The sequence below is a fragment of the Gouania willdenowi genome, chromosome 11, assembly GCF_900634775.1.
Source record: "Gouania willdenowi chromosome 11, fGouWil2.1, whole genome shotgun sequence".
NCBI lineage: Eukaryota > Metazoa > Chordata > Actinopteri > Blenniiformes > Gobiesocidae > Gouania > Gouania willdenowi.
This window is the reverse complement of record NC_041054.1, coordinates 12,964,540-12,983,072: the sequence shown is the minus strand read 5'-3', so window position 1 is coordinate 12,983,072 and position 18,533 is coordinate 12,964,540. Positions and strand designations below refer to the sequence as shown.

Here is an 18,533-nt window from a genome sequence, read left to right as displayed (position 1 = left end):
TGTGAAGGAATTAAAAACATGTCGGGTTGATTTATTAATTTCAGAAGCATTAAATGAATCCTAGATTCATATAAAATATAATATATTCATTACCTTTTTTTTTTTTTTACACTGCATGTTCATAATGAAATTTAAATATGAGTCTGTTAGTGTATGTCTTGTTGTGGACAATTGATCAAATTAAATTGATATTTATTAATAAACATGTCCTGATTCTAAACATTTCAATATTTCTATAATGCACAAAAAAGTCATACAGTAAGGTTTACTCAATGCTCTTGACATTTGTTTTCTTCGTCTGAGATTTTAAGATGAGATAAAATAACTTTTATTGACCCACAAAGTGGAAATGTGCAGTGTTTCAGCAGCAGTAGATAAACAAACAGATAAATAAACAGCACAATATTAAAAAAAAAAAAAAAAAAAAAGAAATAAGACAATTGTTTATGGGATTTATTTTATGGTATGTTTGACCAAAAACTTGTTAGAAAAAGTCTTATTCAAAAATGCAGTTTAGTTTGTCACAATGAAAATTGTTTGATCATCTAAAATAAAGGTAAATAATTGTTGAGACTCTGCAGTAAAGCCTGAATTTAAAATAACACAGTAAATTGTGTTTCTATTAATTATTATTGTGGTGTTTATATTAGCGACACATACATACGATAAACCTTGGCAAAGTCCAAGCACCTTAAAAAAGACTTGTTGGCTGTGGAGACACAGAGTGGCTTGGCATCTGTTTTACATGGTAGGAGGTTGACAGGTCAGAGAAGCCCCCCCCCCCCCCCTTCCTACTTTTAGAGTTGATCTCAAATATCAGTGTTGGTTGCATAAGACATAAATGTTATATTTCACAAACTGACTTCCTTAGCCTGCACACTTTAGGCTTTCTTTTATTGTTTTCTGTCTTTAAACTGAACTTTAGGCATTCTTTCCAAAGCATGATTACATAATTCAAAAAGTAAAAAAAAAAAAAAAAAAAACATTAAACTTTGAACCCAGAAGTAACCCAAACCACAGACACGAAAAGCAGTTAATGTCCCTTTTGATCTGAGATTTCTCATTGGAAGAGACACGTTTAGTAGATGGGAATAGATGTACAGACGCCCATTCTGTAAACCAGTGGTTCTCAAACTGTGGGGCACATCATGACAGACTATTTTTTTTTTGCGCTTTAATTATTACTTTTCCAAAAACAGGTGATTAAACATTTAATGGTATTTTTACAATATTTGAAAAAGAATAGTCAATCATTTTTTTTTACTAAAGCTGCACCGATATAAGTCGTATTCATTAAAAGTTCACCGATACCCATTGCATGTGATACTGTAGCTTTAATGGTGACCTGTCATTTTTGATGTATTTTTTAAGACCGGCGGACAAGAGGAGTTCGATTCAAATGGAAACACTATGTAATAGTTTTTTTTTGTTTTGTTAATGTGAAAGCAGGAGACAGCGCCAGTTTATTTAGTTTGATCAAAAAGTGGAAACTGTGCATTAGTTTCACGGGAAATGTTTTTTTCACTTGAAATGTGATTGTTTTTTTTTTTTGTTTTTTTAAATCTAAAATTATTGTTTTTTTTTTTAAATCAGTCTTCTAATTCATTGCATTTTGCCTAATAGCTTGTGTGTGTGTGTGTGTGGTAGAAGTATCAGCATCGCATTGGTTTGGAGAAGTAAAAAGTGGTATTGGTGCATCCCTAAATTTGACCCTTTTCAATAAAGGTTACATTTTTGACACATTTTGTTGAAATTTAGTTGGAACTGAAATTTTTTTCACTCTTTAAAAGACGGCAAATTCAAACCAGTATGTTGTCGTGTAAAGCAACGTAGGCCTTATTATGGTCTGTACAAGTTCTTTATTTTGTTTTAAGCACAGCTTTGAAAATGCATGGAGAAAATACAACAGTGAAAATGTTACAGAAGAGAAAGGAGTAGTAAAGAAACGAGGGACACGCGAGAAGTGAGACATGAACCTTTTTTCTTTACTTCAGAGCTGTAAATAATACATTTCTACAATTCTTCTCAGCAGAGAAACAAAATAAAAGCGAGAGAACGAGGCTACGGCAGGCGCAACACAAAGAGAGAGAGGAAGAATTAAAACAAGCGATGCAACAGGTGCGCACACGTGCACCTCCCTGGGATGGGGGTTCTCTTCTAAAAGACAACATTTGAGTTTTTCCATTTTTCATATGTAGATACATATTATCCATGCCCCAGTCTACTTCATATAGTAAGCGGCACGCACCCCACGCTCCACATGATGCCCCAAAACAGATGTGAGGAGAACATCCTGGGTGTATCTGAAAGTGGTGGACAATGTTCACACTGGATTAAAAACATGAGTGCGAGTGTCAGTAGGAGCCTTAACAGTTTTTAACTGCATCACACGAGCACTTCCTACATGTTGGATTCTGTCTTGTGTTTTCTATGAGCAGCTCTGACTCACTGTGATGAGTGCAGTGAGGGGATTGGTCGGTCGTACCTTTCAGCCTTTGATGTACACGTTAGAAAGACTCCAGGTACCTTATTATTAAAAAGAACACGTCTGATTAATTTACATTCCTCTCTAACTGACCCAGGTTACTTACTCTTGGACAAATAAAAAAAAAATATAATCACACTGATGACTTCTACTCCTGCATTAGAACTACAGAGATGTTGTTGGTTCTTGTTGACATTAAGATGTTTGAAGGGAGTGCTGTTGGCTTCTGGATGTAAAGCAGAGTGAACCAAGACAAGGAGGAGACCTGAAGGTTTACTTCAAATGTGAAAAGCTAAGTTCAGTCGGAGACCCTCTGTAGGAGAACCACAACACTCCTTTCCTCTACACACACACTGCAGCGTGGGAGCAGCAGACGTGTGTCTCAACTCTTTTTCGGCGTCTGCTGTGAAAGTGAACGTAAGCGTTTTGCTCATCAAGAACGTGGTTGAATCTGCGTGTGAGGCTGGGGTCGCAAGAGCAAATGTTTGTAGAGGGCGGAGATGCAGTTCGACGGTTGCCCTGGTGTGTGTGGGGGGGGCGCTGTGCCTCCTATAGGCCTTCAGAGGGGGGTTCAATGCAGCCAGAGCCGGACTGGGCCCGCTTGATGTACAAGTTGAGCAGCTTCAGCTACAAACAGAAAGAATAAAGTGTATAAATTAATACTTGCAGTATATTGATCAAGGTGAGTCGATTATTTATCATATGGTCCTTTTGGGACTTATTTGTAGAGATGTTTGATGTCAGCTTTTTGCCGATAACTGATATGCCACCCAGACCCAAAACCAAATTTTAAGTCACATATTTACTTCCATGGAAATAACAGGTTAACCCTATTTTTACTGTGGATTTATTAAACAAATAAACATCATCTGTGCAAAATAATAAAACATATTAAACTTCAGAAATGAAAAAAGTGCCATATTTGTTTTTAATATGGCTGTCACTACTTAATCTTTTCACGGACTGGATCCTTTCAGATCCTTTCAATGCATGCGCGTAGACTACGTCACTTCCTTCACTCGCAATCCTTACAACAGAGCTGCTGGGACGTGATATTTGAATGTAAACTGACCACACAACGTTTGTTAAATATTTGAATAGTACACATTTAAATATGAGACTGCTTTGTGGTGTTCTAAATTGTTAATACAAAATAAATAAATAAAAAAAAATGGATAAAAACACAATACACAACATTGGCAATCAAAAACCAGACAGAAAATAAGATAAAAAACAATAGATCGGAATTGACTCAAAACATACATTTGTGATTCTTTTTAAATAGCAGGGTTTCAACCTTAATAATACACGAACTGCCGTAAAATAGGCCGACCGGATGGAGATGCGTTTTGCGCATGTGTTGGAAGGATCCAAAACGATCAGGCCCGGGTGTAGACGCGTTGCGTGAATGTGTTGAAAGGATCTGAAAGGAACCGGTCCGTGAAAGGATTAAGTAGTGACAATGATCAGAGAAGGTGATCGGCTGCAATCTACCATCTCTCCACGACCTATAGACCTCTAGGACCCTGAGGCGTGCAGGTAAGATTGTGGCCAACCCCTCTCACCCTGCATATGAACAGTTTGAGTCTCTACCCTCTGGTAAGAGGTTGTGGTCCATCAGGACCAAAAAACCTCTCGCCACAAGAACTGTTTCAACCCCTCATGAATAAAGTCCCTGACAGGAAATGACCAATATTGAACGGTCAGGTCGGGAAACCAAAACAATATTATTTTTCAACCACTGGATAGCAGTGCAACATTATAAAAAAAAAAGTCCATTCAGTAGCACAAAGCTTGAGGCAGGGCAGCACATATAACCTTTTTCAATATCTAAGACAGAAACCGATACTGATGTGTACCGACTTTCTATTTTAAGGCAAATATCGGCTGATAATATCATAATTGTAATTTTAATTGTAATTGGAAAAAATGCCGGTCACTGTAATCATAATGAAGTTGTAACTGAACATGGATAATTGATGATGTAATTGACCCCAACCCTGATGTCATGTCTCCAACTTTGTGGGATAACTCCTCCTCACTATTGGTAGAGAAAGTAATTCATTGGGAAGGTGTGAATAAACCTAACATCAACTGGATTGGCTTTGAAATGAATGAAATCAAAAAGTGAAATCTACACCTGGTGACCGTGAAAAGTACTCAGGATTAGATTGCATTCAACTGAATTATACAGAAAGATGTTTTAACGACATGTTAGGGTCAGGAGTGTGTGATGTGAGGCGTTACCTTGCTGCTGGAGAGTTGGCTGAGGTGTGGTTTGAGGTCTTCTCCTATCACAGCATAAATGGCCACTAGGCAGAACACACAGGCTTTCCTCACACTGCTTTCAGAGTTGTCATAACCCTGTTCAGAACAGATACAACACATCAACACAACTGCAGGTTTTCAAAGCTGGGTGGGGGGTTTTGCACGCAGTGTCAAAGATTACTACCTGCACGAGTCCTGGCACAATTTCAGGTAGCATGCTGATGAGGCTTTCAGAGGGAATCCTCTCCACCACTTTGGTCTGCATCTTGATGGCCGCCAGGTTGATGGGGTAATCAGCCGACTGGATAATAGGACACAATACTTTGATACATTGGTCTGGACTGATGGCTATGGCCAGCATGGCTGCTGTCTCCTCTGCTGCTCGTACCACCTGCAGTAACACGCACGCGCACACACACACACTGTTAATGCTATTTAAACAGAGGCTGAGATGACAGTAAAACATCTTTACAGCTTTGCTAAAAATGCAGGTTATTTGACACGACTCTTATGTTACAAAGAGGTGATTTGTGTGTGCGCACATCTGAACTCGCCTCTTTGTGAGGATCTTTCTGAGCCTCCAGGGCCTTCATGATGGTGAGCTCTGCATAGTTCTTGAACCTACAGGGCTGTTTGCTGAGGATCTCTCTGAGAACACGGAGGGCCAGTGCTCGGATCACGTTCTGAGACAGAAAACACAAGTTATTGACGCGAGGAAAGGATCTGGGCGTGGCTAATCATTGAGTGTCATAGCGAAGTACTTCTCTGTCCCCCATGGTCTCGAGCAGGAGCAGCAGGATGGTCTTGAAGTGTTCGTCCCACACCTGCAGGGTGTTTTCACGAATCAGCTTCAGCAGCTCGTGAAGGGCAGCCTTCCTCTCCTCTACACGCTCGTTGTGATTGGATAACTCTTTGAGCAGCTCAGCGACCAACTCTGATTGGTCGACGCTGCTGTCTGTAAATGATAACAAACAAGTGTCAGAGCAGAAATCGTACTTGCCAACCTTTTACCCATATTTTTTACCATTTTCAATAAGTACAGGCATAATGACAAATTAGTACACATAAGAAAAGCTCTAAAGTGACGTACATTGCAGTAAATGTGTTCCCAATACTTTTGAAAAAAGATTAACCAGCATTCACAATCTACGTTACTTTAATTGCTATTCATGCATTTTCACTATTAAATATTGGTTTTCGTTTGTCAGTAAAAGGCCACTTTCATTGGTTAAGAGAGTTTAAAAAAAACAAGGCAAAGAACTGAGAAACCTACTCATGATTTCTCTGACATTCTACGAGAAAAACACAAACTGTCTTCAGCGTGATAGCACTAATTACTGCTAGCAAAACTAAACAATTTACTCTCAGTGTGAATTACAAACTTTCTCCTGAAGATGAATTTATTCTCCTTGATATTAAAGTATCATCACTAAATTAGGCGTCTGTGTGATGAAACATGTTACTACAGGTTTAGTACAGAAATGAAGGATTTGTTTTGGTCCGAGTGTGGGTGATACTGTCTGTGGTTTACATGTGAGAGTGCATCAGCTTTTATTGTTGGTGTTTGTATCGTACCGTCAGCAAGAAACGACGAGTCGTCCAGGCTGGTTTCTTTGCGGCTGTGTTTAAACGGAGAGTCAGAAAAGAGCTCGCGAGGCCCCCGGGGGCTCGACGACAACAGAGTGGTGTTGAGAAGAGATGTCTTGTTGTCCAGAGCCATCCGACCTCCGTCCCCCATGTCGAAGCCTCTGCCGTAGCCCCCGCTACTGCCCTGAAACAACAGATCAGATAAATATCAGACATGTTGTTTGAATGGAAATTTTGGTTTGGATAATTTATCTCAATTTTGATTCATTTATCAAAACCATGATGGCACAAACTTGACAAAAAAGGATTGTGTTTTCCCATCTGAAATCCATCATGGACCTGTTTTTGGACTCTCCGCAGTTTGCCTACAGAATCAGCAGGTTTATGAATCACTGTATATATGGTTATTTATACTGCCCAATATTTTATCAACCATTTATTTATGCAACCAATTTGCATTTGGAAATTTGCTTTGGTCACTTAAATAAAACAGATATTGCATCCTAAACACCAGAGCACCAGAGTTGAAATACAGCCTTTATCTTAATTTTATTTCATAGGGATTCTCTAAGGAAATGCCTTTCAAACATATTTTGGATTGAGTCTTCCATGCCTACTGTGTGATTGGTTCTACATGGAATGAACACAACACAGCAGGAGTTTGTTAAGTCTGACGCAGCAGGTGATGAGGTTTACACATCTCCTGTTTGTGTGGACGCTACTATCTCAATAAGATGTGCTGTGTTTGGCAGGCTGTTGACATGCCAGCTGGGTTGGATTACAAGTCTGTCCTGGAGTACATCGCGTCCTTAAAAGCTACCGGGGTCGATGGGAACTACCACGGTGAGACTCGAAGTGGTGTTTACAGCTCGACAAACAAGGCAAATACTTAAAAACATGAAATTATTCAAGTAGATAACATCATCAGTGCATTTCATTATCCCACAATGTGTGCGGTGGATTCATTTCAGACATACAAAACACATTTGTTGGTCAGTTCCCATGCTGCAGAGCAGAGTGGAGAAACAGATCAGATATCAGAGCCCCCTCCCCTACCAGACAGTTTGCTGGCCTTTCAGAGTCATTGAGTGCAGACTCCAAAGTGCCACATGCAAACATTTTACATTAATATTCTATAATGATCATCACAATACTATAACATATCTCACTGTTGCGTCCATATGGCATTAAAATAAACAAAAAGTTTGAAAGTTTGTTTTCATCTTCACCACATACACTCAGTTTGTTGACATTTTCACGCATTGCATTGTGGGATGTGGAGTCGTGGTGACGGGTGCCTAGAAGTGTTTTTATTTTATTTTTGATATCATAGGGAATACTGGAAATGTTTTTTTAAACAAACCCCTGTCCTCCTTGTCTGGCAAAAAAACAACAAACCCCTGTAAGTACGAAGGAAAAACATAAACGTATAAGGAACTGCACATCCCAAAACGCAATGTGTGAAACTTTTCTCCAACTGTTAATGAGTGTTTACCGAGGAAACCAAGACTTTTGAGCAGCAATTTTGACCTTTTCTCTTTCTTTTTGGAGTAAATGATGTACGATTCAATGACCTATGAAGCATACATTATTATTTTATCTACTAAAAAAATTATCGTGAGCAGCAGCTTTAAGAACTTTGGATAATTATGGACCTTGTGGTTATTCGAGAGTTGGTTGTTTACTATGTTCCATCAGCTAGGACACGGCGCATCGCACATGCACGGATTACTCTCCTCACCTCATCTCCCTCTCGCCGTTGGACTGGATCGTTCATGTCTTCCTGGCTTCGTACACTGAAGTTCTGAATTGCCTCGGTGACACCTTTCAGCGAGCTATAGATGTCTTCAGAGTTCATGTTTTCTGTATCGTAATCAAAAGCACTGCAGACACAGGAGGAAATTGCGCTTTATTTATCTACCTTACACCAAGCTACATACAAACATAAAAAAACAGTTTGAGAAGTGCGTTACCTTGGTGACGGGGCGTTCTGGGAGGTGTTAGTGGGGGAAGTCACTGGACTGGACCAGCTGGCTGGAGATCTTGGGGTATGGCGAGTCAATGGACTGCCAATTTGGGCCTAACAAGATCAGAGCAAACAGAATTGAATCAACACAATCAAGTGCACATAAAGCCTGACAGCTGCAGGGTGGCTGTGAAACTGAGTTGTGGGGAGTTTTACCTGCGCAACGTTGCCTGTGTTCTTCAGATGGTTTTGAAGCAGCTTGGTGGCTCCATCCTGAAAGGTTTTTGGCAGAGCGGCAAGCAGCATCGTGAACTCTGGAGTGTTGAGCTGGAACAGGGCGATCAGCACCGCCTGGGCTGCCTGGTACACACAAGACAACATGTTAGTGGACTAAAGGTGTAACAGACCAGGGACCCCACTGTACCTGAAGGCTGTTGAACACAGACATGAACATTGAAAAACAGTCATGCGGTAGAAAAGGTGGTGAAATGGGATTTTAAAAACTGGCAAATAATGGGCATGACAAATGTGGTTAAATTGGCAAAAATAAGCATGAACATGGTAAAAAGAGGTTAAAAGTGACAGTAATGGGTCAACATATGTGACATTAGGTGGGAAAAGTGGTGAAAAGGGTTTACAAGTGCCAAAAATGTGGAAAAAAATGTGCAGAGAAGGCAGTGAAATTTGATGGAGAAGTGGCAAAAATGAGAGTAATATAGCAGAAATGCATTAAAGAGCAAAACTATGGTAAGAAAATTGATGAAAACAGGTTAAAGTTTGGTGTAGTTTCAGAAAAAGGGTAATCTTAAGCAAAAATAAGCTCAAATAGTTAAGAAAATATTCTTAGTTTCTTAAAGGCATCTGACTTACCCCTCCCAGCGTCTTGTGACCCCAAGGTTGAGAACCCCTGGTCTAAATGACTGAAGCAACCATGTGGTCACAGACAGCCTATTGCTTGAGGTTCAGTACCTTTCTGACATCAGAGCTCTTGGGTTCAGTCGTCCAGGTGATGATGCGGGAGACGGCGAGGCGAGTCTCGCTGGAGTTCCCAAAGTCGAGGGCTTCCATCTGCAGCGTCAGAGTCTCGATGTACTTCAAAATAGCAACCTTTACCTGTAACACAAACAAAGGTTTACACATGCTTTCTGTGAGTATATGGTGAATACTGCTGTGAATGTACATGACCTACAATCACCTACAAAAAAAGAAAACGACAAAACTGCAAGCACACAAAAAAAGAGCCAACAATATTTAAAATCAAGTACAACCCCAGCAGGTTGTGCATCACATGTTGGTCTAAAAAAATAACAATAATGAAAGGATGTAATGAAATGTTGAAAGGTCAAAACACAGTGATGACCATGTCAACATAAACATGGGCAGACGAACAAAAGTCAGCATCTGAACACTTCAGCCAACTCCCACTGACAGTCCGCCACTTTTTTCTCTGCACTTGAAGAAACAACCTCCCATCACTATGCAGTACTGGGCACCATAGAATTGCTCCCCCCGGAGCAAACTGACCTGGGAGGACTGGCTCCAGGCTGCAGCCTGCTCGTCAATAGAGCAGGCATGACGCTGCACTCTGGGGGGGAACAATTTAACCACGGACCCTCCCCTGCCTCGCCCACAACGCGAGCTCTGCACAGGCTTCGGAAAGAGAGGAGAAGCACCGCGTCAATCACAGGAGAACGACAAGGTGACAGGGGGAGGATGTTAAAGGGAGGATGAAGGAAGGTTAATGCAAAGCAGGCGGAAGCTAGACTGAAAGTTTGCTGCATCATTTTTCTGGAGCACACATTAATTCTAACTCGTGGAATTTTTTATGTGCAGATCAAATAATTAGGCCCATTATCTGTGATGGTTCTCAGCCAATTCACATCCAAGATGCTTAGCATCTTAAAGATCACCCCTAGGTACTGGTGCTTAATCCGCCCTATTTCCCGATTCAATTTGATTGTGATTATCAAAGTCGTGATTTAATTACAAACCAATTATTTTTTCTTCAATTATTGAAATTCCATTTAACATCAGTTCGCTGCTGAATTATTTGACTTCTCTTCTAAGTAACAACTCACATCACCTTCAATATTGTATAGTGTGATTGAAATATCCAAATTAGGAGGACGTGCCTGGTTTGTATTACAATAAAAAAAAACACAGAAAAATTATAAATAATTGATATTTTCAAATTTAAGAAGTTGAACCAATGCCTTATTGTTGATAATAAAATCACGGTATAGTTCCATATCCAGTTTTCCACCAGCCCTACTTCTGAGCACAGCAAGCTGCTTTTTTAAAAAATTAAGAGCTGATGAAATATACATGTAGTAATCAGTCAGCAAATGTATGTTGAGGAGCAAAATCAGCCTTCATAAACGCTACATTAGAAGCTTGAGAGAAAAACTGAGCGGTCGTTAGAATGAAAACAGGCAGAAAACGGCCAGAAAGGAGGTAGAGCATCATGCTGCAAAGAAAGACCGAGACTGTGTAAAAGCAGAATGAAGTCGTGATAACATAACGAAGAGAAGCACAAATATGAAGCTCTGGGAGAAAATGCATCTCGAGTGGCACAATCAGTCGCTAATCAATCACAGCCCAGGATTGATCCAAACAGAGCCAGCATGATGGCATATCATTATAGCAGTTGCTACGGTTACAGCGTCCCTAAATGTGCATGCTTTCCTTTCCACACCCAGTCCCTGATGGAAGAACACAGTCAAATGATCTAAACTTTAAAGACTTTTAATACCTTCAGGTTTGGAGTCTGCGTCTGATCCACAGTGAACCTCATGAGAATAGTAAACTGGAGGTCATTAGGGAAAGACTCTCTGCAATGACAGAAAAAAGTAAAATCGTCAAACTTCGCGTGACACTCAAATTCTGATCACTGCAAATCTGAGAACTACACATCAGTGTATATGAGGCCCACCTTGTAACGTCAAGGGCCCGCTGAACTTTGGCCTGTACGGAGCCCAGGAGGTCTGCTCCCATCTTCTTTAGCAGCTGAGTCAGCAGGACGAACAACCAGTCCTGCAGGTCGTCCCGATGCACCAGGATAAAATCTACCAGAGTCTCCAGGAACATACTGAATACCTAAACACACACACTTTAGGTCCATCACTCTGCCTTTAAGGCTTTAACGCTTCATGAACACAAATACACAACATCACTATATTAATTTTGATATGTTAAAGGGATCCTCCATCCAAACATAACATTATTATACACAATATTCATTTACCTGCCTTTTAAAAATGGGACTATTTTACAGTTTAAGAGCCTGTGTTCTGCCATCTTGAAATGAGGTGATTGATGATGTCACACGGCTGCACTGCCTGTAAACATCCCATTGTTTTCTATTGGAGTGAAGCATTCAGGCTGCTTTTTAGATCATTTAGCAGGTTTTTCGGTCCAAATTACATCTTCTGGTTGGTCTAATTAGGAAAAGTTAAAGATGGTGATATAAACCTTTTTTGTTTAGCGATTAAAAGCAGTTGTGACCAGACAAAAATATATTACTCTGCAGTTTCGTTGTAGATAATAATGAAGCAGAGAAGAAGAGCTATCCTAAGGGACCTTTTCTTCCCCTAAAACAGTGCACGGCTGATGCTCTGGTGGCTGAAGTTAGCAAGTAATAATGCGTTTTGTTAGGCATAGATCTTCTAATAAGTACATTCCAAAGATTTTATGCCATATTTGTATAAACAGTGGAGGATCCCTTTAAGATCACAATGGATACATTTCTGGAGTAGCATTAGTTTCTATAAGACGAATCACACAATTACTGCACTTTCTTAGCTCATCTCTCACTAATAAGACTGAACGTCACCCTAAAAACAGCATAGTTTGTATCAAATCCCAACAGGACAGTGAAGTTACAAAATTGAATGGGCCAAACTTACCCTCTAAAGAAAGTCCCAAGAAAGTGATGTGAACGGCATGAGGGAGAGATAGAAACACATGTTAGCATCCTGATAAAAACAAGTGCACGCTATGAGAAAGAAAGCTAACCAAACACCAAAGATCGTCATGTTTGTGAAGCATGATGAAATACATTGAAAGTAAAGAAAGCTGAAAATCAAAGGGGGACAGAAAGGTGGAAGCAGGAGTGTGTTCCAACGTGTGATGCAGTACCTTGAAGGAGGCTGAGCTTATACCGGATTCTGCCGTTCCGTACAACCTGCCGGAGTCGCGCTGAAATCCATCAAATCGTCAAATGTCAAACGGATTGGAGAGGGGAGTTCACACACACATTACATGTGTGAGCCAATGGCGCACTCAAAAATACCAGGAAGAGTGGCAGTGTTAGAAAAGGGCGATCTGTAGCGGGTTAGTCAGAGAGAAGAGCTGGCAGCCCACGTACTTTGGTGTGTGTGTGCGATCAGTGTTGTTTCAGACTGCAGGTAAAGTAGGAAAACAGAGGGGTGTGGCAGTGGAGGGAAAAGTGATTAGCCAGCGAAAAAGTTCCTCAAAACGTGACACAACATTCCAAAAAGACGGCAGAGGGCGAGTTTACGCGCAAAGCCAGTGTTTGGCATGCTGTTAGAGGACAGTCTGACGCCTGTCTGTGTGTTCGTCAGTGTCTGCCTATCATAATACACTTCATTATTCAAAGAAAATTTGCCATTTGTGTCTGATGGGGTGCATGTGAATGTGTGTAATGGGCAAAGGTCCTAATTTCAAAGTTTTGGCAGAATCCGGTACAGTGAGGGATGGTGGAATAAACAAATAATATGAATGCAAAGAGAAACTTAAAATGAGTGAATAATGAAGCACGGAAATATGATCTATTGGGTGGATGCGGGGGGTGTGCATGTGTGTATACTTGCACTGCATGCATTCATACCTTACTGTGAGGGTCTGCAAACATCCTGGTGAAGATTTCACACAGCCTCTTCAGCTCCACTCGACTGCACACATTACAGCCACAGTTAGGGTGAGAAAAAACTTTCCAATACAATCTGTTCTGTTCCTGTTACTGGGACTGACCTGAGAGTGCGCTGGTTTTTGAGCAGCGCCTGCAGGCCCAACAGCCCCTCCTTCCTTTCAGACCAGTTTGCACTGGCACAGCGGTTAAGCACCTGGACATGTAGCAACACAGAATGACAGAAGAAAAAAAAATAAATACAACAAAAGTATAATACAATTACACTTTCATAAGTAAGATAATCACACTGATTAGGGATTTAATGACAGCTAGTCTGTCATCACAACAACGCACTCAAGAACACATGAAACGCCAAATAAATAAAATGAATTCTGAATATCCCTGAGTATGCCGAGTTTAAAAAGTGCTGTTTGTTTATTCCATTTCCTCAGTTGAAAGTTTCAACTTGCACTTTGCACTAAGTGGGGATAAAGATTCATACATTAAATTTCAACAGACTAACCCAAACCATTATAGTGCATCTGGTTGAAAAAGTTAGACTGCTTGTTTTTCCTACTTAGTTTTCTGTTGTGTTGAGTTGGGTAGAACATTTACGCAAATCCACACCAAATGCAATTGTGTGCATTGTTTGGATTTGGATTCCGACTTACGGTGAAACTGTATTCATGTGTAAACACTATAAACGAAAGCTAAATGAACCATTACAGGTAAATCGTTATGGAGAAGTAAATTAGTAGCCTTTTTCAATGGATTACACTGGACTTGAATAGAGTTGCTGACCTCTGCAACATCTTCGGTCTGTCTCATGTAGGTGGGAATTGCTCCTCCATTCCTGGAGCTGTAGGATCTCTCTGAGCAGGCACTGGATGCATCACTGTTTGCGTCATCATCCGAATACATGCTGTAGTTCTCATACCGTCGCCGTGCTGGCTTTTTCTACGCATGAAAAATTCAGGAAGTGAAGTTGAAGCACATGAAAACAAGGGGGGAAAATTATTGCAGTGGGAAAGCATCCATAAATGCATTTTGAAGATCAGCCAGAAACACACACACATGCAACATGCACTGGTAAGAGGCAGGAGAAGAGGCTGACCTTAGATCTCATGTCTCCCAAAAGCTGACAGCGTTAAACAGAGGTAGAATCAGGGCTTAGTGACCACACAGACAAACACTCTGGGAGATGTGAGCTGCAAGTGGCAGCTGCATACTGAATTGTGCGCTGCTTTTTGTGTGTTAATGAGAAGGTTTGTACCAATGCATCTGCAAGAGCCTCTTCCACATCAGAGCCAGTGTTGAGGACCCTCATGGCGCTGACCGACGAGGAGAGACGACTAGACTGGCTGATGCTATACCCTGATCCTGCAGACACAGTCAGATGAGGGAGAGAACATGCGTTAAAAAGGCAGAGAAGAAGAAACTGCCTACTGTCCATCTTCGCTTTATTCATCACTCTCTGACAGCTCACACATGCTTCAGCATCCCATCGCTGTGAGTCCATATGATGACATGTTAAATAGGCTTTACAGAAAGAAAATGGGTATGACATAAAAAGGAGAGCATGTTGGTTTTCCTGCAGACATGGGGCGGAGCTAAATGAAGAAAAAGGATGCTGATAAAAACCAGCAGTTGCGGACAGGTAACGAAAACATGCAATTCCGCATCCTGGAACAGAAAAGAAAAGGCAACGAAAAGCTGATGAACAAACACAAAAAAAAAAAATAAATAAACAGGCTGGTCAGACTCAGGACAGGAAGAAGGCCACTAAACAGAAAGAAAGAAAGCAAAAACAAGAAGTGAACAAAAATCGATGCATAGTAGCTGGGTGGGTGGGTGAGGTACGGAGAAATATATGTACTCATCCTTCACCTGCAGCCCCAAAAGTATCAGGTGTGTGCAGCGCTCCGGTGGAGCGAGAGTAGCTCCGCGTGGCTGGAACCAAGATTAAACACACATATAGAGTTTAACGCTCGTACAAACGCGACAGCCACGCACACGGTGTGCGAGAACAGACAAGCCGGAAAACATACAAACACATGCACAGGATTGTCCTTTTCTACTCTAATGCCACACATTCCTATAGGTCAACGCTTGTTGAAAGAGAAAAAGATCAACTTCATGCAAATATGTTGAATACAGAGACACATTGGGTCTCTGACAGCTTCCCTATACACAGCGCCTGTCCACTGATGCTACTCACCCAGAGGAGTGAAGGAGCGTACGGGGCTGGTGTCACGGCTGCTCTCCCTGCTGGCCTCTCTGCTGCAGCCCTGACTCATACTGGGCCGAGGGATACGACTGCCCCGAGCTAACAAGGTCACGACCCCACAGAAGATGACAGGAGGAAGAGGGAGGACAAGGAAGGCCGAGAAAAAGAAGAAAAGGAAACAGTGAGAAGAAACAAAGAGAATGAAACGTTGACAAAGGAAAAAGGCGAACATTCAGAGTGACAAAGTGGAGAAAAGCACAAGTACGTGGATAAAAAAAACATTTAAAAGAGAGAGCAGGCAAACAGAACAAAAAAGTGACCCGGTAAAGAAGAAATATGAGCCCAGGCCGTGGGACTGAGGGAGCATCTCAGCTGAGCTCAATTCGACTTTATTTATGGCCAAAATATCTATGTGGACTGCATGTATGGTGGATGTCTTTAGGACTCATATTACAAAGCCTAACAGAACCTACTAAAAACACACTCTCAAAGAAAATGTGTTAAGAAGAGTAGAAATTAAAACAAGGGTGTCAAACATTTGGCCTGCCAACCACATCCGACCCATCACGGGGTTTAGTGTATTGGAATAATATTGGAGTTTTTGACGATAACCAATTGCAGAGATCATCTAGCTTCTGGTGTGTAATTAACATACAGAGTTATTCTGCAGACTCTATATTGTTGGCCCTCTGGCAAATGCAAACATAACACAAAGCAGAAAAAGGTGTAACATCAGTAATCATTCCTGGTGCAAAATAAGAAAAACACTTCAACACTTAAGATATTTTTAACATCATATTTAAAAAAAAAAAAAAAAAAAAAAAAAAACAATTGCATAATTGCAGCCTAACCTACTTAAAACGGTTAATAGCTACTTAAATGTTATATTTCAGTGGTAAAAACTATGAGAGGTCAACGTGTTAATCAAGGAAGCAAACCCTTTTATTTTGTTAGTTATTTATATGGGTGCAATGGCCGATAATGTACCGATAATATTAAGCTTAACTAATTTTAAGGTTTTGATGTGGATGGCTCAATTTGTGTGTTTTTGGAGCAAGATCCTCCACTTGCACAGCAATTTGTTTTTGCTAACAATGTTTTATTCGGTGCAGAGCTAACAAATATTGCCTATGGCTGATAACAGGAGAAATTGAATACAAAATGCTTTGATTTGCATGCTTTTCAAAATATAAATGTAAACGCACTCCTCGGCATGACGATTGCTGTACAAATCAATTTCAGTTGCTTAGTTTAATCTCAGGTAATGGAGACCAGAAAACTCAGTTTGACACCCCTCGTTTAAATGTTTTTTAAAAAAGGGTAGCAGCAACAGCAGCAAAATAAGAGTTTCTAAAGGGACAAGACACGAGATATAACTAATGACTACATTTATTTTTTATATCCATGTGTGTATTTTAAATATATTGATCACAGTACTGTTTAAATCTGATGTTGCTTTTTGAAGATCAATCGCTTGTTTGATGTTTCGATGAGATGCTCCCATTTGAAGGCTCCACAGTCAATAATCAGTTTCAAGCAGGTGCTACTGCACCTCTCACACACAGACAGAATAGAAAATAAGGTGGATGCAGTGATCAAGAAGGTGGGGTTGGGAGGAAGCGAGATACTACGCTTCATCCAGCAGCACAGCAATCAAGTGCATGGCTCTTTGCTTTCTTCATCAGCATTAGTGTTTACCCAGCCGATCAGGGTTAATCTAGTGAAGCATTGCTGATATCGAACACACTGCTTTGCCACTAGGTTAGTAACGGGAGGGAGAAAGACGTCTCAAGACGTGTGAACGTTTGCTGATCATGGGCACCCATCACCAAAAAAACAATAGATCAGCATCAAATCAGACACAAAGTAGAGATGGGATCTCTGCAGCTGAGGCAGCGACTATTCAGGGACGGTATCGGTCGGACAGTTGAGTAATTTCAATGGGTTTTAAAATGCTATAAAGAAAAGCTGAGGCGGAGACAAGATGAGTGGATGGGTGGCCAGCACGAGGGTGCGGTTGAGGTTGAAACCTTACCTCCTCTGCTCGCTCCGTTGTAGATGGAACTAATACTAGAAGGAGCTACAGCGATAAAAAAAGAAGCAAAGAACAGGAGTGGAGGAAGGGAGGTGGGCCAGGAAGAGAAGGAAACAAAGAGCAGGAGAGAGTTGAGATCCAGCCTTACACAGATGCTTGTTTGCATATATATTTATATAAAACATACACTAACCCCACCCCCTTCATTGGAACATTTTACAAACATTGGAAGAGCAAATTATTGGTACAACAAAATGTAAAAAGTGTTTCGTTCATCGGCCCGACTACTCAGTAGCATGATAGTCACTCCTGACACACGACACAGGTCAATGTTACCACATGCTGTAACCAAGCAAACACAGGCTTTATCTAAAACCTTCAGGCCCGCCCACAGTCAAAAACATGTGCTGGGAAAGTGACAGACTGACAACCAGTCAAGTGTGTAAATGGCCATGACCCCATGACAAATGGGCAAGTTTGACAATGATCAACTACTTCCTGTTTTATTGTTATCTGCACTAAGTGTCAAACACTAATCATTACAAACCAAAAAACAAATCAGTTGTGGAAAAGCCTTTTTTCTGTCTTTCTGTTTTCTTCTATTTTACATATTGGTAATTGCTTCTCATATCTTATTTTATCTAAGTACTTCGTACCAATACACCAAGACAAATTCCTTGTATATGTAAATGTACTTGGCAATAAAAAACTATTCTGATGAACAGCTTTTGTTCAGAAATAGTGGCCAAACTGTCCAAAGTACCCAATTGTAGCTTGAAACTGGAGTTGAGGAACTCACCAACAGACAGGCGGGTGGGGGAGGAGTCTCTGGAGCATCCCTGGCTGCGGGGGATACGACTACGCCTCTGTCCTTCACCACCGGCGGTAGCCAGCACCCTATGTGCCCCAGAGCTCATCGTGCTCAGGGCTGTAGTTGTCAGCACTCGACCGGGGGAGCCACTGCGACTTCCAGCTGCAGGACAGAGAGACGGTAAGAGACGAGTACGAAGAAACAAACAACGCTCCATGTCACATCTCAAACAACAATATGTGGGGTAAAAAACCTACACTTTGATAGTGGACAGTATGAAATAT

General features: G+C 41.0%; 1 protein-coding gene across 30 annotated transcripts in view; it reads right to left on the bottom strand.

Annotated features, from left to right (window-relative positions):
* Positions 1 to 1,839: 1,839 nt before the first annotated feature.
* clasp2 (cytoplasmic linker associated protein 2) overlaps positions 1,840 to 18,533 on the bottom strand; it is a 59,614-nt gene continuing 42,920 nt past the window's right edge. For 15 of the 30 annotated variants that reach the window (XM_028461746.1, XM_028461745.1, XM_028461751.1 and 12 more), the window contains 23 exons: positions 18,238 to 18,411; positions 17,439 to 17,483; positions 15,395 to 15,502; positions 15,064 to 15,126; positions 14,450 to 14,556; positions 14,291 to 14,314; positions 13,978 to 14,133; positions 13,299 to 13,390; positions 13,156 to 13,219; positions 12,444 to 12,503; positions 12,212 to 12,214; positions 11,239 to 11,402; positions 11,059 to 11,137; positions 9,276 to 9,419; positions 8,523 to 8,666; positions 8,314 to 8,420; positions 8,082 to 8,223; positions 6,329 to 6,524; positions 5,515 to 5,708; positions 5,308 to 5,436; positions 4,938 to 5,144; positions 4,733 to 4,849; positions 1,840 to 3,112 (listed from right to left, as the gene is read on the bottom strand). In XM_028461746.1, the coding sequence (XP_028317547.1) occupies positions 3,035 to 3,112; positions 4,733 to 4,849; positions 4,938 to 5,144; positions 5,308 to 5,436; positions 5,515 to 5,708; positions 6,329 to 6,524; positions 8,082 to 8,223; positions 8,314 to 8,420; positions 8,523 to 8,666; positions 9,276 to 9,419; positions 11,059 to 11,137; positions 11,239 to 11,402; positions 12,212 to 12,214; positions 12,444 to 12,503; positions 13,156 to 13,219; positions 13,299 to 13,390; positions 13,978 to 14,133; positions 14,291 to 14,314; positions 14,450 to 14,556; positions 15,064 to 15,126; positions 15,395 to 15,502; positions 17,439 to 17,483; positions 18,238 to 18,411 (2,597 nt within the window). In that variant the 3' untranslated portion in view covers positions 1,840 to 3,034. The remainder of the gene's footprint in view (positions 3,113 to 4,732; positions 4,850 to 4,937; positions 5,145 to 5,307; positions 5,437 to 5,514; positions 5,709 to 6,328; positions 6,525 to 8,081; positions 8,224 to 8,313; positions 8,421 to 8,522; positions 8,667 to 9,275; positions 9,420 to 11,058; positions 11,138 to 11,238; positions 11,403 to 12,211; positions 12,215 to 12,443; positions 12,504 to 13,155; positions 13,220 to 13,298; positions 13,391 to 13,977; positions 14,134 to 14,290; positions 14,315 to 14,449; positions 14,557 to 15,063; positions 15,127 to 15,394; positions 15,503 to 17,438; positions 17,484 to 18,237; positions 18,412 to 18,533) is intronic. The other 15 variants (XM_028461758.1, XM_028461759.1, XM_028461757.1 and 12 more) reach the window with 11 other exon arrangements.